The sequence below is a fragment of the Macrobrachium nipponense genome, chromosome 4 (assembly GCF_015104395.2).
Source record: "Macrobrachium nipponense isolate FS-2020 chromosome 4, ASM1510439v2, whole genome shotgun sequence".
NCBI lineage: Eukaryota > Metazoa > Arthropoda > Malacostraca > Decapoda > Palaemonidae > Macrobrachium > Macrobrachium nipponense.
Window position 1 is genome coordinate 124,127,126 of NC_061100.1, and position 24,305 is coordinate 124,151,430.

Here is a 24,305-nt window from a genome sequence, read left to right on the forward strand (position 1 = left end):
CACCTTTCGCCATGTTTGTTTCCCTGGCAACGCTGGATGTCTCCACCATAGGTATAGAGAGGAATCTATATCTATGGTCGCCACAAACAGCACAGCTGTACCTTACCTTTTAATCCCGATCTTAATTCTTCCTCTACTAATTCATTACTTTACATCACACCTCCTGCTAACTTTATTGACGTTCATAAAATTGGTACCCACTTTTAATTAGGACAACAAATGTAAGATTTGGAGCAATACGCTTGAAACAATCATCAACTTCTCCGGTGCAGTGAAAATGTAGGCAAGGTGCTTTGTAGCGTCCCTGCGACCCCTAACTGCAACTCCTTACATTTATTTTACTGTACCTCAGTTCATATTATCTTCCTTCTGTCTTACTTTCCACCCTCGCCCAACAATTGGTCCATAGTGCAACTGCGAGGTTTTCCCCTTGTTACACCTTTCAAACCTTTTTACTGTCGATTTCCTTTAAAATCCTTTTCATTGCTGAATGACTTCCTAATGCCTCACCTCCTGTCCCTCGGCCTAAATTCTGTTTTGTATTGTATTATATTGTTACTGTTCACAGAGCTGTGTAAAGATGAAACTAAAAATTGGAAGTTATTGATCAAAAGGTATGCCTCAAAGAAAATAAACACCATTGAATGCAACATAAAACGAAAAAGGGAGCCGTTTCATAGGAAATTTCTTTATGATACTACTACCATTTCTGCAAACATTGCGTTAACCGAAAGGTCGAGGAGTAAACACGTTGCAACTTACTTTGAGCTTCAGTTCATTTCCCATTTTCTTGAGTTATGGGAAAGAAGGGTCGTAAATTCAACAACAAACGTGGAAATGGAGGAAATAAAGTTGAAGTAAGTTGAACTTGAACTTGGTAGGCTGCATATTTTGGGGGTGGATCAGACCAGACTTTAGGTAGGAGCAATGGCCGTGGTTGCGGGTTGCCTAGCCTAGGCGATCGAAGGAGGTCTAGAACCGGTCTAGGTAATTCTAAGTAAATGTTGGCACGCCAGATTTACCTTGTAAATTTATTTTTCCTACAGTTTTATTGCCTTTGATGAAGAAGTTATCTTTTGGCGGTCAACTGCTTACCTCCTTGGTAGTAGTACCTCCCAACAATGACGGGGGACTTTGGGAATTCGGGGTTTTGGGGTGGGGGAGAAGCGGCCATGATTGTGTTCAGGTAGCGGCCGATTGATACGCAAACCCTCGGAGAACCATATGTTCCCTGGACAGGAGCGGCTGACGGGTGGTGGGTGCCGAAGGCACAAGTTGTTAAAGAGGGGGTTGGTTGTTAGGTAGGGGCCATTGGACGTAAACTAGGAAAAATCAATTTCCAAGGTACAAGAAGCCACGAATACATCACTTGGTTACCATTGACTTCTATGAGTGGTCCACTGTAAAGTGGATGGGGTGGTACAGTCAGCAAATGGACTGTTGGTCTAGTTTCTTAATTCATTGTTTGTTGTGGAAATATTGCCATGTGCAGTTGCCAGATTATTTTCTTATTAAAGATATTAATATTTCCTTTCAATGATGTTAAACTTTAAATAAATTAAATTACTAGAATTTAGTAGATTTAATAAGGAAAAATATATACCCTTGGTCCACGAAATCTAATTTTATTCTCAACTTAAGCTTTGTAATGGCATAAGTATTTTGAAGTTGGCTTTGCTGCTGCTCGAGTCTTGACCCAATGTATCATACTGTAGGTACATGTGTTGTCAGTCCGGCTCCTATAGCCAATAAATAGTACAGTAAGCTGTAAATATTCTTTAATAGCAATGTGTAGTTAACTAATTTTGTCCCTTGATCAATAAGATAATTTGCATGACACATTTAGTGGGCCAAAATTTGACTTATGATTTTCACAGCTGAGTAGCCCAGGTCTATTTTCACCAGTATACTCCTGTGGATACGTAATGTGAATGAATATTTAAATTGAGAATGTCTATAGATAATAATGTAAATGAGATAAAAATAGGAAAAAGTCTTATAGAAATAAGAAAATGTTGAGAAAAAATTTCATTGATCATTAAAAACAAACTAATATCATTTAGTTTTTTTTATATACTATATCTTAATTCCTTGCATATTATCCAGTTTCATCCAAACATGTTGGAACGCTGTGGGAGTCCAATCTGACGAATACATTAAGATTATAAGTAGCTGAAAGGATAGCTCTAATCCAGGGTTATTCTTCAACAACTGGAACAATCATACCCACAGGGTATAACGAGTTTATGCAAATATTTTGAGGAATAAAAGAAAAAGTAATTTTGAGTAGAAAATGTTCTGTAAACATATTCATTACAGTGTAATGCATATTACATACATAATGTAAGTATTGTATAATATAATGGTGTTTTAAGTAATGATTTTGGAATTAGGAAATTTATTTCAGTCCTGTATTATGATGTCACGATATCTTGACTATCATACCAATTCTAGATTGTCACAGAAAGTGGTGACTTAAATATGTACACAATACATATATGAGAAGTTACCAGTTATTCATGTAGAATGTTATCAGGTATTTGTGTAATTATTAAGATCGTAATGCTCACATAATATCATTATTGTTTACATTTTGAATGTGTGAAGACATTTGATTGCTGGATTACCGCTGTAATGTGACAGAATCACCTCCGCTCCCTGGGCCACTTGTCTGTTTTTGCACCATAAGAAATTAATGGGGACAAATTTGCAACAGCCAGAAAATCATGAAAAGACGAAAGTTTGTAAAATAAAATACTTGTTGATTAATTAAAAATTAAATAATTAAGCAGCATACCTAGTGTTTATATATTAGGTATATGTACTTATTTTTCTTAATCAAATTATACGGGTCTAGATGATAATTTCCCTATACAGTATTAATGATTTCATGGTCTATTAAAATCCTGGCGAATTTGAAGTGAATAGCATAGCAAAATGTGTATAAATACAATCAAATAAGCACTGTGGAGTTTGTTTTGATGGCAGTAAGGCTAAAACCACTGATGACTAGGTAAAAATGCATTTCAGTTTAGAACAATAACCCAGGAATAAGACTTCTCATAGTTTCACTAGTATAGGCAACAAAATGTTTTATTTTGCTGATTACAACTACAATCTTGAGTATATACATAACGCAAATATTGTTCAAATGAGTGCTGGGAAGGACATGGCCTCCATGTGAGTGATGAATTGTTTTTGTACATGGAACTTACCCAGCAGATATATACTTAGCTATAGACTCCGTCGTCCCCGACAGAAATTCGAATTTCGCGGCACACGCTGCAGGTAGGTCAGGTGATCTACCGCCCCTGCCGCTGGTGGCAGGAATAGGAACGATTACCGTTCTAGAACCAGATTTTCTCTGTCGCGGTAGTGTCAACATACGTTGTTGCTACCTCCTGACTTGATTTTCGTTTTTTCATCGCCATCGACCTTCTGGGCTGTCTTTTGCAGGGAAGTACTGGGTCTTTGGTTTGGCATACGCTTTTATTAACTTTTTAATGAATTTGGCTTCGAAATTTCGAAGAATATATTACGTGAAACTACCGAATTTTTCGGTAGACACTTATATTTTGCAATAAGGGAAATATTGATTTTTTTTTTTTTTTCACTAATACGTGTATAAGTGTTAGAACTTGATGAAGGAAATATAAGATCTAACTTCCTACTTTAGGAAGTCAGAAAGCATATAACTAGATACGCTTCCTTTAGAAGCAACTTTAAGAGCTCTCGTACTAACGAGCAGTTAGAGTATTGACAATTCTAGTAGTTGTTGCGGTAGATCTAGGGTACTTATCCGCGGTGGCCTAGACTATGGCAGTTGCGGTTTTTCTATGCAGTTTTACCTACTGAACAAGAATTTTAAGTAATATTTATTCGGACGACTGTAATTAACCCCCCAGGGGACAGTACTAAACACGGTGAAATACATTGGACGCCCCAATCCCTAGTGGATGTCGTATCAGCGGTTACGTTCCTTGCAGTCCATGCGGACTGCTTCTGTAGAAATACCGTTGTTGCATCCTCATCACCTTCTTACTCCACAGAATCTACAAATTCATATGTGCAAATTTGAAGATAAATGGATGGAGCTCAAAAGGCGAGCTCTAAAAAGGTAAGAAGTGAATATAGTGTTCCCAGTGCAGTGGAGGGTGCGTCTGATCGGCTCCGTAGCGCTTCCAGGCCTAGACCTCTTCCAAACTCCCAGACCCAGTGGAGGAGGAAAGTCGACAGCCGCAGGAAGGTTAGGGAGAACCCCCACCGGTCAGGCGTCCCCTCGGCAGGTTCTGTAGAACGTCCCAGACTGCCAAGGATAGCCATTGATAAGGCATCCTTAAAAAAGTGCGTCTCTTCATCTTACATCCGAAAAGACGAAGAATGTATGTTTGGAGTGATCTAGCGCGTTCTCTGAAAACTAAGAGAACACTGAGCAAGAGCCAGCCGCTGCCATGAAGCCGCGTTCCAGCAAGCTAGCGTGAGGTACGTTCCTATAGCCAGCAGCGAGGCGCGTTCCAGCTAACAGACTAGCGCGAGCCGCGTTCCTACAAACCAAACGCGAGCCGCGTTCTAGAAAATTTTTCTTGGCGCAAGGCGCCTTCAAAGAGACGAAGCGCCAGCCTGGCGCAAATTGCGCCAGAAAAACAGACGGCTAGAGCAAGGAGCCTTACAGTAGAGTGGCAATCAGAACGATCCTTCCATTGAACGTTTTCCGGGCAAGAGGCTCTTTCTAAAGGGGTCTAGTAGGCGCTCGGAACTGTCAGGGCGCACGGGACCTTCCACGCAAGCGGAACGTTCCAGGAGCGAGTCTCCTTTCAAGCGCGTGGAACATTCCAGGCGCGCGGAACATTCCAGGCGCTAGGTGCAAGGATCCAGGCGCCAGAATATCCTTTCTCTATCTGCCTCGGCAGGGAAAGAAGGTAGTAGAGTATCTGCTGTATGAGAATACGATACGGCAAATCATAAGCACATACCGTAGTTACTTCTTTGCTGAGCAACTCAATTACCAGTATCCTTCCAGGAATTTCCTAGGAAGGACTACGCTTAAAGGGATTGTTAAGACAACACCTACTTAGCTTCTAGATTTATCGAAGTCTTGTTTCGCTTAGATATGCATTATAAGAACTTCCTGAAGTTCGATAATAATGTTATAAGATTCCTTTATTAAATGGAGTAGCTGGCAACTCTGGAAGAGTAAGGCCAGTCGGCTAACAGAGACTGCTATCGCTTAGGCACCAACGCAGTATCATGTAGGTGTCGGTCATGAGTGGGCGGTAACATGTCTCTCTCCTGCGGGATGGAATGAATAACCGTGTCTCTCCCCTACAATCGTGGTTTTAGCCTCGGATTGAGGGGATAGTTAAGCAAACATAAATAAAATATTGTCTGCCTTTTGCTAAGAAGCTTTCAATAAGAAAGATATTACATTTCAATGCTGTTTACCGTAGGTAACATTTTTAAAGGATTCTAACGCAGCGAAACTCTATATTGTATAATGCTCTCATGCTTACGAAAGCATGGCTTATTAGAGTACATGCTTAGTGAGAAGATGAATGTAGTAGAGAATTCACTTTAAGACTACGGTATGGTCAAGTCTTATGCACATACCGAGGTTAACTACAGAATTCCTAGTATCCTTACAAAGGTTTCCTAGATTAATGCTGTTTACCACAATGTGACAGTATTATAAAGGATTCTAATACGGCAGCGCGCGATATATATAATTCTCTCATCCTTTCGAGAAACGCACACAACCTTTTTAAATTCGGATATTGCTCAGAGAAGTTGGGTGAGTCGGATGGGAAACATTCTCTTAGTGGCAGAAGTTGTTTCCCTGAATGGACATACTACGTAGTATATAAAAGTTTTTTCCCACTAAGAACGGAAATTAACATGTGAAGGATGTCGGGTACCATAAAGGCATAGATGTTATGGCACATAACCTAAAAAGAACTAGAAGGAAGCGCCAGCCTGGCGCAAATTGTGCCAGAAGCACCATCCAAGATATTTTCTCGTTTTAGCGAGTTATTAACCTAAGAGTCCAGTAGCCTCTCGGACAGCAGGCTCGGTAACGGCAAGATTCGTTCCTGATTTCGTTACCCATTTAATCGAAAAGGGGTCGCTTACAAGGAATGATGAAATGATTTATTTTAAATCACTTAGGCCAATTCCACGACTCTCTCATATCGCAAAGAGCATCGAGAATCTCTTTTTTCGCCCCGGTTCGCGTTAACAAAAGAGAACCTATTTGGGAACAGACACGGAACGTAACGATCCTTAAGAGGTTCGATGCAAGATTTTGCATGTCCGTGAGAACCTTCTCGATCGAAGATAATAACTGTTAACGTATGTCTAACATTTATTGAAAAGAGTTGTGAGAACCTGCGGAAAGTCTTCTTCATAGATCTCTTTGTAAGGTAGAAGACGAACAGGCTTCCTTTAGACTGCTTCTTTTTCCTCGAACCAAGAGAGGTAGCAATATAAGACATCTTTAAATTTAAAGAAGGGGAATAAACTTTAGCCTTTTTTCCCCTAGTTATAAATTCTTAACAGATATTAAGATAATTGGGATTGGGCGTCAAAGGAAGAGAGGATGTATGCCTCATTTTGGCCTTAGAGAGGTTGGATTCACAGAAGTCACGTTCTTCTCACAGCATGTTTCGTAAGGCTTTTCCAAGAGTATCTGGATATTCTATCAGAATCTATTATAAATAGACCTATAAAACCTCTCCACTCTGAGTCTGTCCGCGTGCAGACTGACCAGAAGTGGACATGAATGAGAGGTTTTTTCAAGGTAAACATGACAATAGTCATGGCTAAGACATAGAATTGCTGCAGATCGTGCTAGATGGAATGAGGAAACTGTCCTCTTCCGATACCTCTGTGAACCACATAGCGAGGTTTTTTCTTCACTTTCAGAGGGAAGAATCACCTATGTATATATCTGCTATCAAAGAACGCAGTAAAAGGCCATACTCTGTCTCTACAAGGGAATTAGAGATAACAGAGGATTAAGATCTTCGGGATCTTATACGATACCGCAATACGACAAGAGTAGGATATCATGTACTTCGAATGGGATTTTTTTTTTTTTTGTGGCCACAGATTCCGTGTTCCGACAAAATGGAACTGCTCCTCATCTAACTTCTTTGAGGAAGTTTATGAAGGAATTCGTTTTGTTTCTCTTAACCCTAAACGACCAAGAAGACAAGTGAATTTTTTGTGCATTGGAATCTCGCATCAGATTCAATGGAGACTCGGCAATGGGTTCTTGCCAGCATAGTATGTCTGGCAAAAGAAATAAATCCCTCTATTCCTGACGCAACGCTTTCAGAGAGAAGTTTAGTTGCCCAGGCAGGGTACTTACATTTTCATCTACAGAAGAAGAGATGGTTTAAACGTTTGCCTACAGAGTCTTCGGGGTGCGATGAGGCTCAAAATGCTTCCCAGAAGGTATTCAGAAGGATACAATAAGAGCTAGAAATCAGGGTTCCGCCCAATTTCAGCTCAGAGTCTCCTTCGACTTCCAGACTCCTTCCCTTCCTTCGGGCAAGGATAGGGAAAGATTCCTGCAACGAGGAACCTCATCAACATGTAAGAAGAGATCTCGTTAGCAAAAGAAGTGTTCACGAAGGATCCTCCTCGGAGGAAGACTCTTCTCTCTCGTGTTGTTAGATATCCTGTCGTCTACTGGGTGTAGCTGACTAAAATCACCTCCCCTTGCCAGGGGCCAAAAGCTCAAAGGGGAAGAATTTCTTCCACCCTTCTCCAGTCTCCTGATAAACTATGTGGTTGTTTCAGGACTCTCGGACAATGTAGCGCCAGCCAAGCGCCAAATGCCAATACAGGCGAAAAACGCCAGAGGCGGACAGTTCCAAGGAACTCTGTCATGGTCGGATACTGAGAAGGAGCGGGCCTCCAACCTGGCGCAAATGCGCCAGAGGCGAACAAATCGGACAGATATAAGAGTGTCCGATGTGGACATCGTCAGACAGCCTAGAGACTCTTCCAAGCTCGAAGCTCCAGCAAGTGTGGAGGAGCCAAGCCAGGCGCGAGGCGCCAGCCAGGTGGCTCTAGGAGTTCCAGCCAGGCTCTAGGAGCCAGGCAGGCTCTAGGAGCCAAACCAGGCTCTGGAGCCAGACAGGGCTCTAGGAGCCAGCCCTGGGAGGCTCTAGGAAGCCAGCCAGGCTATAGGAGCCAGCCAGGTCTAGGAGCCAGCCAGGCTCTAGGAGCCAGGCCAGGCTCTGGGAGCCAGCAGGACCTACCAGGCTCTAGGCCAGCTAGGAGCCAGCCGGTCTGGGAGCCAGCCAGGCTCTAGGAGCCAGCCAGGCTCTAGAAGCCAGCCAGGCGCCATCCAGGTGCCAGGCTCCTTCAAGGCTAGGCTCCAGTCAGGATTGAGGATCCATCCAGACGCAAGGCTCCTTCCAGTAAAGAGAAACCTAAAGCTCTGTCATGTAAGAGGGCTAGTCCCCATTGATATGATACAGGTAAGGCTCTGCCATGTAAGTGGGTCAGCCCCCATTGGCACGATCCGAGAAGGCTCTGTCATGTAAGCGGGCTAGCCCCCATTGACATGATCCAGAAGGGTTTGTCAGTCATAGGTCCCTACCTCGCTGAAACTCTTGAGGCATGCAGACTCATAGACAGTAATCATGAAGTCTTCTGCCAGGCTCCAGGTGCCTTCCAGGCGCAAGGCACCAGCCAGACGCAAGGCTCCAGCCAGGCGCGAGGCGCTAGCCAGGAAGGAGGAGCCAATCAGGCACCAGCCAGGCGCGAGGCGACCAGCCAGGCGCAAGGCGCCATCTAGGCGCGAGGCTCCAGCCAGGCTCTAGGCGCCATTCAGGCGCAAGGCTCCAGCCAGGCGCGAGGCGCTAGACAGGCGCTAGGCCGCCTGCCGAAGCGCTAGCCAGCTCCAGGCTTCACCCAGAAGAGATCTATATCAAGGAACGCCCTGGCCTTCTTTGAGACATTGTGATCTCCTAAGCACTTGATAAGTGCATTGATGATTCCTTCAAACAGCTGAGAATTAAAAGCGCATGAAGTGCGAGCTTTTCCGAATTCTTGTTCTTTCCCTAACAATATGTCATAAGACATATTAGCTGTCACATACGGGAGATGCAACTCTGTGTTGACTTCCCATTATCCGAAGGATGTCAAGATAACCTTCGAGGGATCCTTCTCTCTTGGTTGATACGTGTCTGCGGATACGTTGCTGGGATAGGGAGCAGATACTGATCCGTTAACTAGTGAGTTAAATTTTATTTAACGTCGTGTTTTTTCTTTGGGTTGTTTGAAAGGAGTTTGTAGATAACTCTTTTCAACTTAAGCACTAACCCTCGTGTTAGGATCAGGTGATCGGGATCGGTGTTGTTGCTCCTTAATTATGCCACTAGGCATAGGCATATTGTCATGTAAGAGGCTCTGTCGAGTAAATGGATAAGACCCCATCGACAGACCCACAAGAACTCTTAGCCATAGGTCACATCCTCGCTGAGGCTCTTGAGGCGAAGCAGATTCCTAGGCATTAGCCATGGAGGCTTCCGCCTGATCAAGTAGGAACCAAGGTTTTATTTATTTATTACCTACAACGTATGTTGTTTACCTGTCTATTCAGTAAATAGTTGTCTCTTTCCCACCACCAAGGGTGTCAATCAGCTAAGTATATATCTGCTGGGTAAGTTCCATGTACAAAAATGATATTGTTAAGATACAATAAAGTTTTGTACATACTTACCTGGCAGATATATACGATTGATGGCCCACCCAACCTCCCCTCAGGAGACAGGTGGAAGAGAAAATCTGGTTCTAGAACGGTAATCGTTCCTATTCCTGCCACCCAGCGGCAGGGGCGGTAGATCACCTGACCTACCTGCAGCGTGTGCCGCGAAATTCGAATTTCTGTCGGGGACGACGGAGTCTATAGCTAAGTATATATCTGCCAGGTAAGTATGTACAAAACTTTATTGTATCTTAACAATATCATTTTAGTCCCAAAGAGATCCCATGTTGGATTAGAAAACTGCCTTGAACACATTTTCTACGAAGACTTCCCATGCTTAACATCTCATACATTTCATTTTGTCTTGGTTTGTTGATATGTCAGGTTTTCTAATAACTATATCCTCATTATGTATTTTCCATTACCTTCTTTTGAATATAACACTGTATTCTTTGGAAGCTTGAATTTGTTCCGACACGGCATACAAACCTTCGGTCCTTTTACAATAGGAAGGTACTAGCGGCAGCTGGATAGGTCGTAAGCTTTCGAACAAGGGGTTCGGTAGTTAACTGCTTGTCCGACAGGCGCGCGCGCGCGACTGGGAGGTAAACAAATCACTTTTGCTTTCGGCCTGCTGGCGTGTAGACGTATATCATCGCTCTCTGCCCGCTTCATCGTTGTTGCTTTCGCATGGTTGTGTTTTTCTTTTTCTATTTATCTAGTGAAACTGAATTGTAAGTACAATCATTTCATATTTATTTCCATTGAAATCAATTGTGAATTAAAGGATCTTGGTTTCTCCACGCCCTCCGATTACCCGAGTGCCGGGTCTGAAGGGCGTAAGTGCGGGAATTAATTTTCCCCAGAAATGATCCTCGTATTGTGTATGCTCGGTGCCGAGGGCGGGAGAGCGCTCGCTCCGAGCTTATATTTTGGTTGGAAATGTGTAGATGAAAATCGTAAGTAAGTGCCCTTTTCATTTATATTTTTTTGACCTGTATGCTCGCTGCCGAGCGAATGCGCTCGGCACGAAAACTTATTCTGTATGGAAGTGGAATCGCAAGTACAGTATTCTTTTTCATTTTCATATATTTATTTTGATTGTAGCAATACTCATTTTGGATCAGTTTCCGCTCTTACCCGGAAATTGATCTTTTCCCCTTTTTATTTGAATGAAGTGAAATCGCAAGTGCAGTTCTTTTTCATTTTCATATTTTATTGAGATTGCATTATTTACTTGGATCAATGTTTCCGCTATTTCCCGGGAATTGATCCTTCCCCTTTTTATTTTGTATGAAGTGAAATCGCAAGCGCAGTATTCTTTTTACTTTTTCATCATATATGATTGCATCAATTCATTATGGATCAAGGTTTCCGTTCATAATCGGGAATGGATCCTTTTACCCTTGCGCTCGGTACCGAGGGCGCAAATGCGCTCGATCCGAGCCCTTATTCATTGTGAAGTGAATCGTAATGCAAGATTCTTTTTCATTTTATTCCTTTTATTATTGATTGCATCAATATTTATTTGGTTCAAGTTCCGCTCAGTCAGGGAATTGATTCTTATGCCCTTCGCATTGTCGGGCCGAGGGCACGATTGCTCTCGGGCTCTTATTATTATTGTTGGGTACATGGGTGCTGTGCGGGGGTGGGGAACAAGAATCCCCCCCCCCCCCCCCCCCCCCCCCCCCCCCCCCCCCCCCCCCCCCCCCCGCCGCTCAGCTCCCACAGATGGCCCTCACCCTTCGGGGGGGAGGTTATCTGCGTTCTTCTCCTCGCCCGATCCGTCGAGCGCGGGGGAGGGCGCTCGGTGCCCGATGTACAATTGTATTCGGGGTCTTCCGCTCGTTCGGTGTGGGGCTCACCCCCCCGCGCGAGGGGACTTCCCCCCCACTAATCACTACTACTGTTATTTCCGCAGGTGCTACTGCCACGAGGGTGGACCTTGGTGAGGTATGGGCGTCCTTCATTTGCAGGGGCGTGCTAGTGCCAGGGGCTGCGGTTCTATGTCTGGGCCTACTGCGGTCACCCATGGAGTGGTGACCACGCTCCAGGTGATGACGTCCCTCCTCACCTGGTGTACTCGCCTCACGTGGTAACAGTCTTGCCTACAGCCGCTGTGAAGTGCCGTTCGCCGTACCGAGAGGGGGGCGTGCCGCCGCCGCTCGTGGTTGCCGCGCTGCCGCGACCACACTTCCGCTGCCCTAGAGCTCGCCCCTGGACCTGCCGCCGGTACCAGGATGTTGCTGGCTGCTGCTCCACTTCCTGTGTTTCCGGTACTGCCTGCCGTACCTGCCGATTCTGGGCTGACTGTCCATGCAGTTGCTGCGCTGGCTGTCCCTGCCGTTGCTGCGCTGGCTGTCCCTGCCGTGGCTGCGCTGGCTGTCCCTACCGATGCTGTGCTGGCTGTGCCTGCTGTTCGTGGTGGTACTACCCCAGACTTTGGTCTGTCTGTACAGGTGCGTCCGGGCCCTGTGGCTTCAGCTACAGCAGCCCCGGCTCCGCCCTGGATAGCAGATCTTACGTCTGTCCTGAGGAAGCTGACGAAGAAGAGGAGGAAGGTGTCGTCGTCGTCGTCTTCATCTTCTCATCGTCGTCGGCTGCCACCTCTTCCCCTTCGACTTCTAAGGCTTCACAGCCGAGGAAGAAGAAGGTTGCCTCCTCCCTCCTAAGAAGTCTCCCTCGGGAGCTTCTCGGGACCCGTCTCACCTCGGTGGGACGGGAGGGTTCCTTCCGCTGGTCCTCCTGCTCCTTCGGAGCGGGGCCCGTCCTCTTCTTCGCAAGGAAGAAGACTACGGGGACCAGAGGGTACCGGCTAACACCGGTACTTCCTCGCCTGGTGTCAGTGGTTCTGCCACTGCATCAGGGTCCGTCTCGGCCTCTCGTTCGCGGGAGGTACCGAGTGTACGGTCGCCTACCAGCGACCGTGCAGCCAGGAACCAGACCTCTGAGCCCGCTCAGCGTCAGGTTCATGGCACGGGGCGGAAGACTGGTGACAGCCGCTCACGCGACTCTCACCAGACCAGCTCTCGCTCTCGCGGCGACCAGCTGGCTACCCGGGGACGTGACGGTCCACGACCGGCCACGGGCTGAGGCTGGGAAGAGGTCCCCCCGTTCGCCGGTGCCAGCCACGGCTGGAACCAGCGACGTGACGTGCCGTGAGGACAAGCACCGGTCTCACTGTGACAGTGGAGCCTGCAGGTCGCCTGACCGTCGCTCTCACAGAGAGCGATCGGATACGGCAACCAGCACCAGCTCTTCTGACACTCGAGATCGGGGCCGCTGTGCTCAGTCCAGCCGTTCTCCACAGCGAGACGGTTCGACCAGGCCTGCAGCTCGATCGCCACCGCGGGTTGACGATCGCCTGCAGCCCTCCAAGCCTGCTGGTTCTGCCAGCGAGCGAGGAGGGAGCGTCAGGTCTGCCTCTCCCGTACCTTCAACCTCCTCGGGTTACACCGGGAGGAGCGAGGTATTGAGGAGTGATCGTGAGGGGTGCGCCCCTCATGATCCCACCACGACGCCCTACGTGCCAGGCACGGTTCTTGGACCGGCCAGGACGTATGCGCAAGTGGATGGAGAAGACCGAGAGGGCTGTCGCTGTTCCCCCTTCTTAGGAGGAAGGTTCTCGGAATATGCTCTTGTTCGAAGGGCTTAACGGTCCTACTCTGCAAGATGCTGTGACTTCCGAGATCCAGAGGAACTTTGCCGAGGTTATGGCGCTGATTCGTCAGCACAACGACCTCGGGGAAGGATCGCCGCTCCCACCAGCAGAGCCACGTCTCGGCTCGAGTCGTTTTGGGGCCCGAGAGGGAACCCAAATCGACGGTGGGTCTGCCGCGATCGGAGCTTGCCGACTGTGTTGAACCAGGTAGTCTCTCGTCTCCGGACAAGAAGGCTCTCTCAGTTCTGGCCGGTCGAACAAGCTACTTCACCTCCTCTACTGCGACAGAGGCGTTTCTACGTGTCTTCGGACACCGTATTTGAATACCCCTTCGGTCCTCCTGAGAGGTTTCGACCTCGACGAGGACTGGAATGAGTCAGAGGACGGTATCGGCTCTCTCCTGTCAGGTGTCGATCAGCCCCACCCAGACGACGTTCACAGTGGCGGCAGACCCTACCTACAGTATGAGTTCGTAACCCTCCTCGGGAAAACGTTTTCTCCTGACGATACGTTTTCCCAGGCTCTGAGAGGCCATCGCCGTAAGGCGATGGCTGCTCCTTTTCTTCTCCAACTGCTAGTTCCGCTGGGAAGGTGAGCCAGTATCCAATTCCTCCCCCATTCCCTCTCTCCTTACGGCTACGAGGGAAAGGGGAGGGATCCTACAGAGATTTCTCTGTAAGATCCCACGTTAGGGGCTGCGCTACCGGGGGGACCTTCGGGTCCTACCTGACGTAAGCCCCGGTCGTTGAGGAGGGATCCTGCCCCTTTCTCGATTTCTACGGGAATCGAGAGGACCACCAGCCGATATCGTTTGACGAATTTCGGTGGGGTGTTTCGCAGAGTGCTTAGAATTCTACGGAATTTCTAGCGCACTCAGAGTGTTCGAGTTTTTTACGATCTCCAAACACTTAGGCGAGACCACGGTCCAAAGTGAGCGAGAATCCCCGATAATTGTTACACGATAATCGGGAACCTCGCTTATGCTCGAATTCCTGTAATTTCTAGCATTTGGAAGAAGACTGCTGCTGAAAGAAGAGTATCTCACAGTAGGCGATTAACCTGGAATAGAGGAGAACGGACGGGAACTTCCAGTTTGGCTTGAACTATCGTCTTCGGTATTCTGTTCACCATTGAAGCTTTCCTTTGGGAAAGACTTCTCCTTCACTCTCTTGACTAGAGAACGAAGGCGGTCGATCTCCAATCCTTATTCTCATTCCTCGAGAGGAAAAGAGTTTAGGATGGTGGTCGTGGTACAGAACCTACAAATATACTACGTATATTACCCTCGTGACATGATTCTTTTAACAGTTGAATTGTCCGGGGGGTAGGCGCATACCGTAGTTAACTCTACGGTTTGTGACCGAGACGAATTGTATCTTAATTGAACTGCAACTCGGGGTTGCCTGCAACCTCCCAGCAGTTATCAGTTTCGATTTTAGATACTTGGTATTGTCATGACAACACCAAATTAGCTTTTGTATTTACCGAAATCCGTTTCGTTTAAATATAATTGCTCGAGCGTATTCTTTATGCTCGATGGTTCTAGCCGAACGCATTCCTTCGTGGAAGGAATGATAATATTCATAATATTATCATTACTATTAAGAAGATCAGATGAACCCTATTCATAGGGAACAAACCCAGAGGGGTCCCTAACTTGAAATGACAATTTGTCCAAAATTGCATTTTTCCTAACTATACAAACCTGAGGTCCTTTTACACATAGTCCCACCTCATGCCACCCCTCACTCTGCAGTTTTTGCTTGGGCCAAAAGCAAAAGTGATTTGTTTACCTCCCAGTCGCGCGCGCGCGCCTGTCGGACAAGCAGTTAACTACCGAACCCCTTGTTCGAAAGCTTACGACCTATCCAGCTGCCGCTAGTACCTTCCTATTGTAAAAGGACCTCAGGTTTGTATAGTTAGGAAAAATGCAATTTTGGACAAATTGTCATTTCAAGTTAGGGACCCCTCTGGGTTTGTTCCCTATGAATAGGGTTCATCTGATCTTCTTAATAGTAATGATAATATTATGAATAAAAGCTTTTACATAAAGTAACTTACCAAGTAGGTAATTACTTGGCTAACAATAATGCTCTCACGGCATCCTAAATTAAAAAATTCGCGGACAAGTGACTGTTGCAAAGGGAGGGTGACAGGCCTCGCTCACTGCAACGGGACCTTGTGAGTGACAGAAGCCAGTGGCATCACTCTAATTTATGCCATGCAATCAATAATACATTGATTTGTCCTGCTCCTGCATTCATGATTTGCTGGTTTAGTTCTCAACTGATGGTTTTTTTGTTTGCTTTGCACCTCTAACTTCTTTCATTACGTATGCTAATTAGTTAGTATGTCAGATTCTAGCGCTTCCAGTCTTCGCTACTGTAGCGAGGGCTGCAAGATTAGATTAATTAAACTCTTAAACTGCTCATAACATGTGCAATAAATGTAGGGGCCAAGTATGTACAAGAGAGTTTACTTGCTTGGAATGCAGGGACTGGGATGAAAGTAGGTGGCAATTACTTGAGTCACTTCCTAATAAAATGGAGAGAAATAGAATTAGGAGGACAGCCACTCATGCCGAAAGTAGGGGCTCTGTTAGTAGAGATTCTTCACCTTGGCCTAAGACTCTAGTCTTCCTCATCCCTCTACTCTTGGAAATACCCATGCTCCCTTCCTCAGTTGTCTTCCTATTCCTCCACACACTCCCTTCCTCAGATGCCATGCTTCTGACCCCAATGCCATTGCCAGTCTTGATTCTAGGATTAATTCGAAGTTTAACAAAATTTAATCTAGTTGTAAGTTCTGTGTCAGAAATTTGGGCGTCCCTTCAAGTCCTCATGGACAAATTTGAAAATGTGTGTGTGGTGATTTAGTGCATTTTAATAAGTATCCAGTGGTGTGTTAGTGGGGGAGGTGGTTTGCCGTCCTGTCGGCACTCCTAGATAAAAGTCACTTTCCTACTCCCCTGCACCTGGGAGAAGACATAATGGAGGTCCAAGGAAAGCTGATGGGGTTTGCCCACTGTTTGCTGCCCCCTCTTTCTATGCTGTTGCTAAATCCCAGGATTCGACAGACTGCCTTTGGATAGGCATTTTGTGGATGTGTGCCACTAATTCTCTAGTTCGGATTTGGAGTCTGATCACTGACGTTGTAGACGCTACCTGGACTCTTCCCGACCATTGAAAAGGCATATACGTATTGGATTCAGCTCCTGCTTCTCCTTTACCGACCAAGCGGCATAGGGACACCTCCTCCGACGTATTTCCTTTGTGCAGTTACGGGGTAGATCCCTCAGTTTTTGCCCTTATTCAGTAAAGCATTTAAGTATGAAAATGTTTTCCCCCAGCATATTGACAGAGTAAAAGATATTCATAATGATGTATACTGTAGAATAAAAAGCATACTTGTGTAAATAATGCTAGAAGTGGAATCTCTTATTTTTAAGTACTCGGCTGTGGCATTCTGGAAAGCGTCCCGTGCATAAGGCCACATTACTGCTAGGTCACTTGGAAGTCACTTTCTTCTTTTTGACGTGTTCTTGTTTCTTTTTGTACAGTAGTACCTCAGGATACTAAATTAATCCGTTCCGTGGTGGCCTTCGTAACCTGATTTTTTTGTATCTTGAACCACATTTTACATGTAAATTGCCTAATTTGTTCCTAGCCCTACAAAAGCATCCCAGTAAATTTTATAATAAAGCTAAATTGACCAATAAACTATGAAATATAACAATTTGAACCATTCAGTACCTAACTTAAACTACATATATACTACTAATATTTACTACATACCTATAAATAAAGTGTATTAGTGTACATGGTACAAGAAATACTGTACGTACATATGTAGTAAAATGTGGAACCTTACCTTTCGAGTGAGGCGATCTCCGAAAGTGTTGACAGAGGAGGAGGACAAATTGCAGAAAACTTGAACACTCAACTTTACGAAACATTAAAAAGTGACATGTAACATTAACACTAAACTTTACGAAACATTAACAAATGGCAGAAAACGTTAACACTTAACTACAAAAAACTTATATTTGTTCATGAAACTTACCTGTCAGATATATATATAGCTGTATTCTCTGAAGTCCGACAGAATTTCTAAAACTTACGACACACGTAGTGGGAGTTAGGGTGGTTAGTACCCATTCCCGCCGCTGGGAGGCGGGTATCAGGAACCATTCCCATTTTCTATCAGATTTCTTCTGTCGCCGGTGTCGTAAACATCTGTTTACACACCTCCGCCTCAGGATTTTGGAAAACTTTTCATTGCTTGAGTATCCTCTTGACTTTTTGGTTTTTTGATTGGATCGATAGCTTGGCATACGTGACTTGGACTGTTTTGAATTTGGCTTAGATTTTTTCCTTAAATATGTCTGGATGTAGTTCGGCTAGCGCCAGGGTGTGTTCGAAAGTGGAATGCAAGGTTAGGCTTCCTAAAGCCTTGGTTGATCCTCACACATTGTGTAAAGGGTGTAGGGGGCAAGAGTGTAAATATGATTTGCGCTGTAATGAGTGTGAAAGCTTGGATGATTTACAATGGAAGACGTATGAATCCTACGTAAATAAGTTAGAACGTGATAGGATTAGGAGGTCTTCCTCCAGGAGTAAGACAGGGTCTTAATGTATCCCCTTCTAACCCTCCTTTAGATTTTGTGTCTCCTAACCCCGTAGTGTTGCCTTCGGGCCCTCAAGTGGTGTCTGCGGAGGGTAATGCCCTTTCGCTTATTCTGGATTCATTGAAGATGCTTGAATCTAAAGTGCTTGCCCTTGAAAACAGGCAAAATAAGTGCAGTGATAGTGCCCCTAGTGAAGTGGAGGGGGCGTCAGATCGGCCCTATAGCGCCTCTAGGCTGGGACCTCTGCCGGACTCCCAGGACTCAGGGAGAGGGCATGTCGAAGGCCGAAGGAGGGTTACGGGGAACCCCCACCGATCTGACGTCCCTTCAGCAGTTCCTGTGGACGCTTCCCAGGCTGCTAAGGAGCGTGCTCGAGCACGTATCCTGAAGGATTGTTTCTCGTCTTCCGACGCGTCCTCCCCGCGCAAGGGGTGGGAATCTCGTTCGGATTCGCGACCTTTGAAGAGGACTCTTCAAGAGCTTGACGCTTCACGTCATGCTTTGTCTGAGTGGCATTCTTCTCCGGAAAGCGTAGCTTTTCCGCCCCAGAAGAAGTCTAGGACGTGTCATCCGACGATGACGCCGCGAGCGCCCCAGTCGCTCTAGAGCCAAGGCTGTTCCTGGGAGAAGGAAGAAGGCGTCCCCTCGCCCCTCTCCTTCTCACAAGCGCAGCTCGTCTCCGCGTAAGGAGACATCTCAGACGGAGATCATCATTGCTATGCAACGGCAACTGGACGCTTTACTGAAGCAGAAGGAGACGGTGCCTCGTCGCAGGAAAGACGATAGACTTCCTATCAAGAGAACTAGGCAGTCTTCTCCAACGGCTCCTCTTTCGTCCCCGTCTTCTGATTTTTCGCCCTCTAGACTTCGTTTTGCTCCCCAGGGTTCGTCTAGAGGTGACGTTAGACGCCAGGTTAGAGAGAGATCTCTGCATGCTCCTCTCTCTTCCCGTAGAGAGGACGCTCGGCGTTCCGACTTCGACGCTTCTGCTGACGACGAGTTTGTAGCTGTCGGACGGACTTCTATGCGTTCGGCCCCTCTTCGACATGACAGTGTTGACGCTCAACGATACGCTAGTCGGGCAGTGGATCAAGTTTCTTCGCGGGACGTTCGTAAGGACGCTTTGCGGGACGTTAGAAGAGTCTCTATGATGGACGCTCCTTTGGACGCTCGGTCGGACGCTGATTTGGACGCTCGAGAGAACGCTAGGTTGGACGCTCGTAGACGTTCTAGTAAGAGCTCTGTGGACGCGAATGTGGAAGTTCGCTGTCACTCGGATGTTGTTCCCGAGGCTTTGGCTGACGCTTCTCGTCTTATTTCTTCTTCACGTTCGCCTCTAAAGGTGATTCCTGATCCTGTGACTGTTAAGGATCCGTTACCTTCTTCTTCTCTTCATCGTTCGGATAGGAGACTTGGAGCTAAAGGACTTCTGCCTCTTCCTTCGGATTTGCACTCGGGTAGGGAAGAAGGAGAACTTAGCGGTTCTTCTGAGGATGTTGATGAAGAACAACCTGCTACGTCTGCTTCGTCAGATTATCAAGTTTTGGCACGACTACTTCGTGATTCGTTTGGCGATACTTTCCAGCCTGCTGCTCCTCCTTCTCCTCCTTCTCAGTTTTCGTCGTCGAAGACAAGCAAGACTCCAGGTTTCGTGAAGATGAAGACGTCGTTATCTACTAGAAGAGCTTTCCGGAAGGTTAACGCCTGGATGGAGTCTAGGAAAGCAAAGGGAAGGACTACTTTCGCCCTGCCTCCGTCTAGACTTAGCGGTAAGGCAGGGATGTGGTATGAGACAGGCGAGGAATTAGGATTGAAGGTTCCTACGTCTGCTCAAGGTGATTTCGCCAGCGTGGTTGATGCCTCAAGGAGGGCCCTTTTAGCCTCAGCTAAAGTATCATGGACGACTTCCGAACTGGACCATCTTTTGAAGGGACTGTTTAGGTCCTTAGAGGTCTTCAACTTCTTAGACTGGTGTCTTGGAGCTTTAGACAACCAATCTCGTAAGCCAGACTCGATCAGCTTGGGGGAGCTGTCCAGTGTATTGTCATGCATGGACAAGGCCGTCAGGGATGGCTCAGAGGAGTTAGCCTCTCATTTTTCAGCAGGGGTGCTTAAGAAAAGGTCGCTTTATTGCAACTTTGCGGCTAAGTCTGTCTCTCCCGCACAGAGGACAGAACTTTTGTATGCTCCCTCTTCTCGAGTCATCTCTTCCCCCAAGCTATGGTGAAGGATCTGGCAGTTAGTCTGCAAGAGAAAGCCACACAAGACCTGTTGGCTCAGTCTTCGAGACGTCCGGCTGGCCCTTCAACGTCGTCAGGAGCCCAACCGTTTAGAAAGCAGAAGCCCTTTCGTGGAGGGACTTCCGCTAGATCGTCTCCTCGAGGAAGAAGCCTTCCTAGAGGTAGAGCCCCTTCCAAGTCTAGGGGCAAGAAGTGAGAGATCGTGCCTTCAGTCACCGGTAGGAGCCAGGCTGCAGTTGTTTGCAGAAGCCTGGAGAGAAAGAGAGGCAGACACCTGGTCTCTCGACGTCATAGAGAAGGGTTACAAGATCCCTTTCATAAAGCCGCCCCCGTTGACTTCCACTCCCAGGGACTTGTCCCCATCGTATCCTCAAACAAAGCGGAAGATACTTTTCGACCTGCTCGAGCAGATGCTCAAGAAACGAGCAGTGGAACAGGTTTTAGACCTGGCAACGCCAGGATTTTACAACAGATTGTTTCTTGTGCCGAAACAATCGGGAGGGTGGCGGCCGGTCTTGGATGTAAGTCGTCTAAACCTCTATATAGAAAAGCAGAGGTTCAAGATGGAGACACCTCAGTCAGTTCTGGGGGCCTTAAGACCCGGAGATTGGATGGTATCACTCGACCTCCAGGACGCCTACTTTCACGTCCCCCGATACATCCCCAATCGATGAAGTACCTTCGGTTCGTACTGAAAGGGAAGGTCTTTCAATTCAGGGCTCTTTGTTTCGGACTGAGTACGGCCCCTTTTATCTTCACCATCTTAATGAAGAACGTGGCGAGGTGGCTCCATCTTCCAACATCAGAATCTCGCTCTATCTGGACGACTGTCTCATACGAGCCCTCCTCGCAGACCCGGTGCCTGAAGGACTTGCAAACGACTCTGTCTTTAGCTGCGTCCCTGGGACTTCTGGTGAACTTCGAAAAGTCACATCTGACCCCAACACAGTCCATCGTGTATCTGGGGATTCAGATGGATTCAGTGGCTTTTCGGGCTTTTCCGTCCCAGGAACGTCAGCAACAAGGCATAGAAAAAGTGTCGGCCTTTCTAGGGAAGGATTCATGCTCGGTGAGGGAATGGATGAGTCTGCTGGGGACCATTTCCTCGCTGGAGAAGTTTGTTTCCCTGGGGAGGCTACACCTCCGACCTCTTCAGTTCTTTCTGTCGGACAGCTGGACAGAAAAAGACAACTTCGACATGAAGTTAAGCATCTCGGAAGAGGTGAAGAACCATCTAAGATGGTGGCTCGATCCGTGGAAGCTGTCAGAGGGCATATCCCTCAAGCTTCAGAACCCCGACCTAGTGTTGTTCTCCGACGCGTCATCCACGGGGTGGGGAGCAACTCTAGGGGGGAGGAAGTGTCAGGTACCTGAGAGGGGAACAGGTAAACCTGGCATATCAACTTCAAAGAGCTGGCAGCGGTTCAATTAGCGCTCCAGTTCTTCCAGAACAAAGTCTCCCGTCGTGTAGTTCAAGTCAACTCGGACAACACCACAGCCCTGGCATACTTGAAGAAACAAGGAGGAACACACTCTCGCTCCCTGTTCGCTCTAGCGAAAGAGATTCTACTTTGGGCAAAGGAGAGAGAAGTCACAATATTGACAAGGTTCATTGCCGGAGTCAAGAACGTCCGGGCAGATCTCCTCAGTCGACAAGGACAGTTATTGCCGACAGAGTGGACTCTCAATCAAGACGTATGCCAGGAGCTGTGGGGTCTTTGGGGATGCCCCTTAGTGGACATCTTTGCAACGTCAAGGACGGCGAAACTTCCTCTGTATTGCTCCCCGGTTCTCGATCCGGGAGCAGTAGCAGTAGACGCCCTTCTATGGGATTGGACGGGCCTAGATCTCTACGCTTTTCCCCCCTTCAAGATCCTGGGGGAGGTGATGAGAAAATTTGCAGCATCGGAGGGGACGAGGTTGACTTTAATCGCCCCCTTTTGGCCCGCAGCGATCTGGTTCACAGAGGTGATGTTCTACCTAGTGGATTATCCGAGATCTCTTCCGTTAAGGAGAGATCTACTCAAACAGCCCCACTTCGAGAGGTACCACAAAAACCTCTCCGCTCTGAGTCTGACTGCGTTCAGACTATCCAAAAGTTGGCCAGAGCGAGAGGTTTTTCGAAATCAGTGGCTAAAGCTATCGCCACCGCGAGGAGACCATCATCAATCGCGGTTTACCAATCGAAGTGGGCAGCCTTTAGAAGTTGGTGTAAGAGAAAAGGAGTTTCCTCTACCACTACCTCTGTGAGCCAGATCGCCGACTTCTTGCTTTATCTTAAACAAGATCTGAAGTTGGCAGTGTCAACTATTAAAGGCTACAGAAGCGTCTTATCTGTAGTTTTTCGCCATAGAGGTCTTGACCTCGCTAATAACAAGGATCTCCATGATCTATTGAGATCTTTCGAGACGACCAAGGTACCGCTACCGAAGTTACCTTCGTGGAACCTGGATGTGGTCCTCAAATATTTAATGTCAAATCGCTTTGAACCTCTTTCCTCTTCGTCTCTACGAGATTTGACGAAGAAAACTGTATTCCTAACTGCTCTGGCGACGGCGAAGAGAGTTAGCGAAATACAGGCTATCAGCAAACACGTCGGCTTCAAAGGGCATAATGCGGTCTGCTCTTTGGGTATGTCGTTTCTGGCCAAAACGAAAACCCTTCCAATCTGTGGCCTAAAACGTTCGAGATCAAGGGTATGGCAGAGATCATTGGTCAAGAGCCAGAAAGAGTCCTGTGTCCTGTTAGGGCTCTTAGAGAGTATATTCGTAGAACGAAGGATTGCCGAGGTTCTGCGGAGAACTTATGGTGTTCGGTCAAGAGACCAAACATGCCCATGTCCCAAGAATGCACTGGCATTCTTTTTAAGAAACACCATTAAAGAGGCGCACTCTTCTTGCAAAGACAGCGACTTTAAGCTTCTAAAAGTTAATGCGCACGAAGTAAGGGCTATTTCGACCTCAATAGCCTTTCAGAAAAACATGGCTCTTAAAGACATTTTAAGTGCTACTTTTTGGAGGAGTAACTCAGTGTTCGCCTCGCACTACCTACGGGAGGTGAGAACGACCTATGAAAACTGTTACTCTCTTGGGCCATACGTCGCCGCAGACACTATTTTGGGGGCAGGAGGTAGCACTCATCCTTTCCCATAGAAAAGGGTAGGTGAGTTTTTAATATTTGTATATTTATGGTTGTAGGGTCGGCTGGCGAGTACGGTCGTCCCTTCCTTTAGCCTTTGGTATATGGGAGTTTGTTGTTAGGCTAACTTAGGTGGTGGTTTTGCCTCGTTGCCCTCAGAAGTATGGTCATGGTCTAGTCACATTGTGGTCCCGTCCCGTTGACAGATCATCTAGAGCGCACCAACTACACAGGTCACTACCTTGTTGGTAACTCTAGTGAAGCAGAAGCAGGCTTGGGTGACAGTAATCACGAAGTCAGCTATGCTAACAGGTAAGGAACCAAGATGTCAATCATCTACATTTATATGTTTCCTAAAATCCTTTTTCTGTCTCTCCCACCGCCAAAGGTGGGATTCAGCTATATATATATCTGACAGGTAAGTTTCATGAACAAAATGATATTGTTAAGATACAATAAAGTTTGTTCATACTTACCTGGCAGATATATATATTTTTAGTACCCACCCACCTCCCCTCAGGAGACAGTGGAGATAGAAATCTGATAGAAAATGGGAATGGTTCCTGATACCCGCCTCCCAGCGGCGGGAATGGGTACTAACCACCCTAACTCCCACTACGTGTGTCGTAAGTTTTAGAAATTCTGTCGGACTTCAGAGAATACAGCTATATATATATCTGCCAGGTAAGTATGAACAAACTTTATTGTATCTTAACAATATCATTTTTTTTTACTTATTTACACTTTACGTTTTTACAAAATTTCAATTTCTTCACCAGCGAATGGATGCCAGTCCATTTATGGAATTTATCAAACCACCCCCGAGAAGCCTTGAAGTCTGGGCCTGCCGTTGATGTCCCTTCTCCTCCGTCGTCTTCGGCCTGGGCAATCAAATCGCTGAAAATAGCGCTGGTCTTCTGG

The 24,305-nt window shown here is 46.6% G+C and overlaps 1 protein-coding gene across 2 annotated transcripts in view; it reads left to right on the forward strand.

The window, feature by feature from the left end:
- Positions 1-699: 699 nt before the first annotated feature.
- The window catches only part of LOC135211125 (tRNA (cytosine(34)-C(5))-methyltransferase-like), a 149,447-nt gene continuing 125,841 nt past the window's right edge, over positions 700-24,305 (forward strand). For both annotated transcript variants that reach the window (XM_064244239.1, XM_064244238.1), the window contains exon 1: positions 700-857. In XM_064244239.1, the coding sequence (XP_064100309.1) occupies positions 798-857 (60 nt within the window). In that variant the 5' untranslated portion in view covers positions 700-797. The remainder of the gene's footprint in view (positions 858-24,305) is intronic.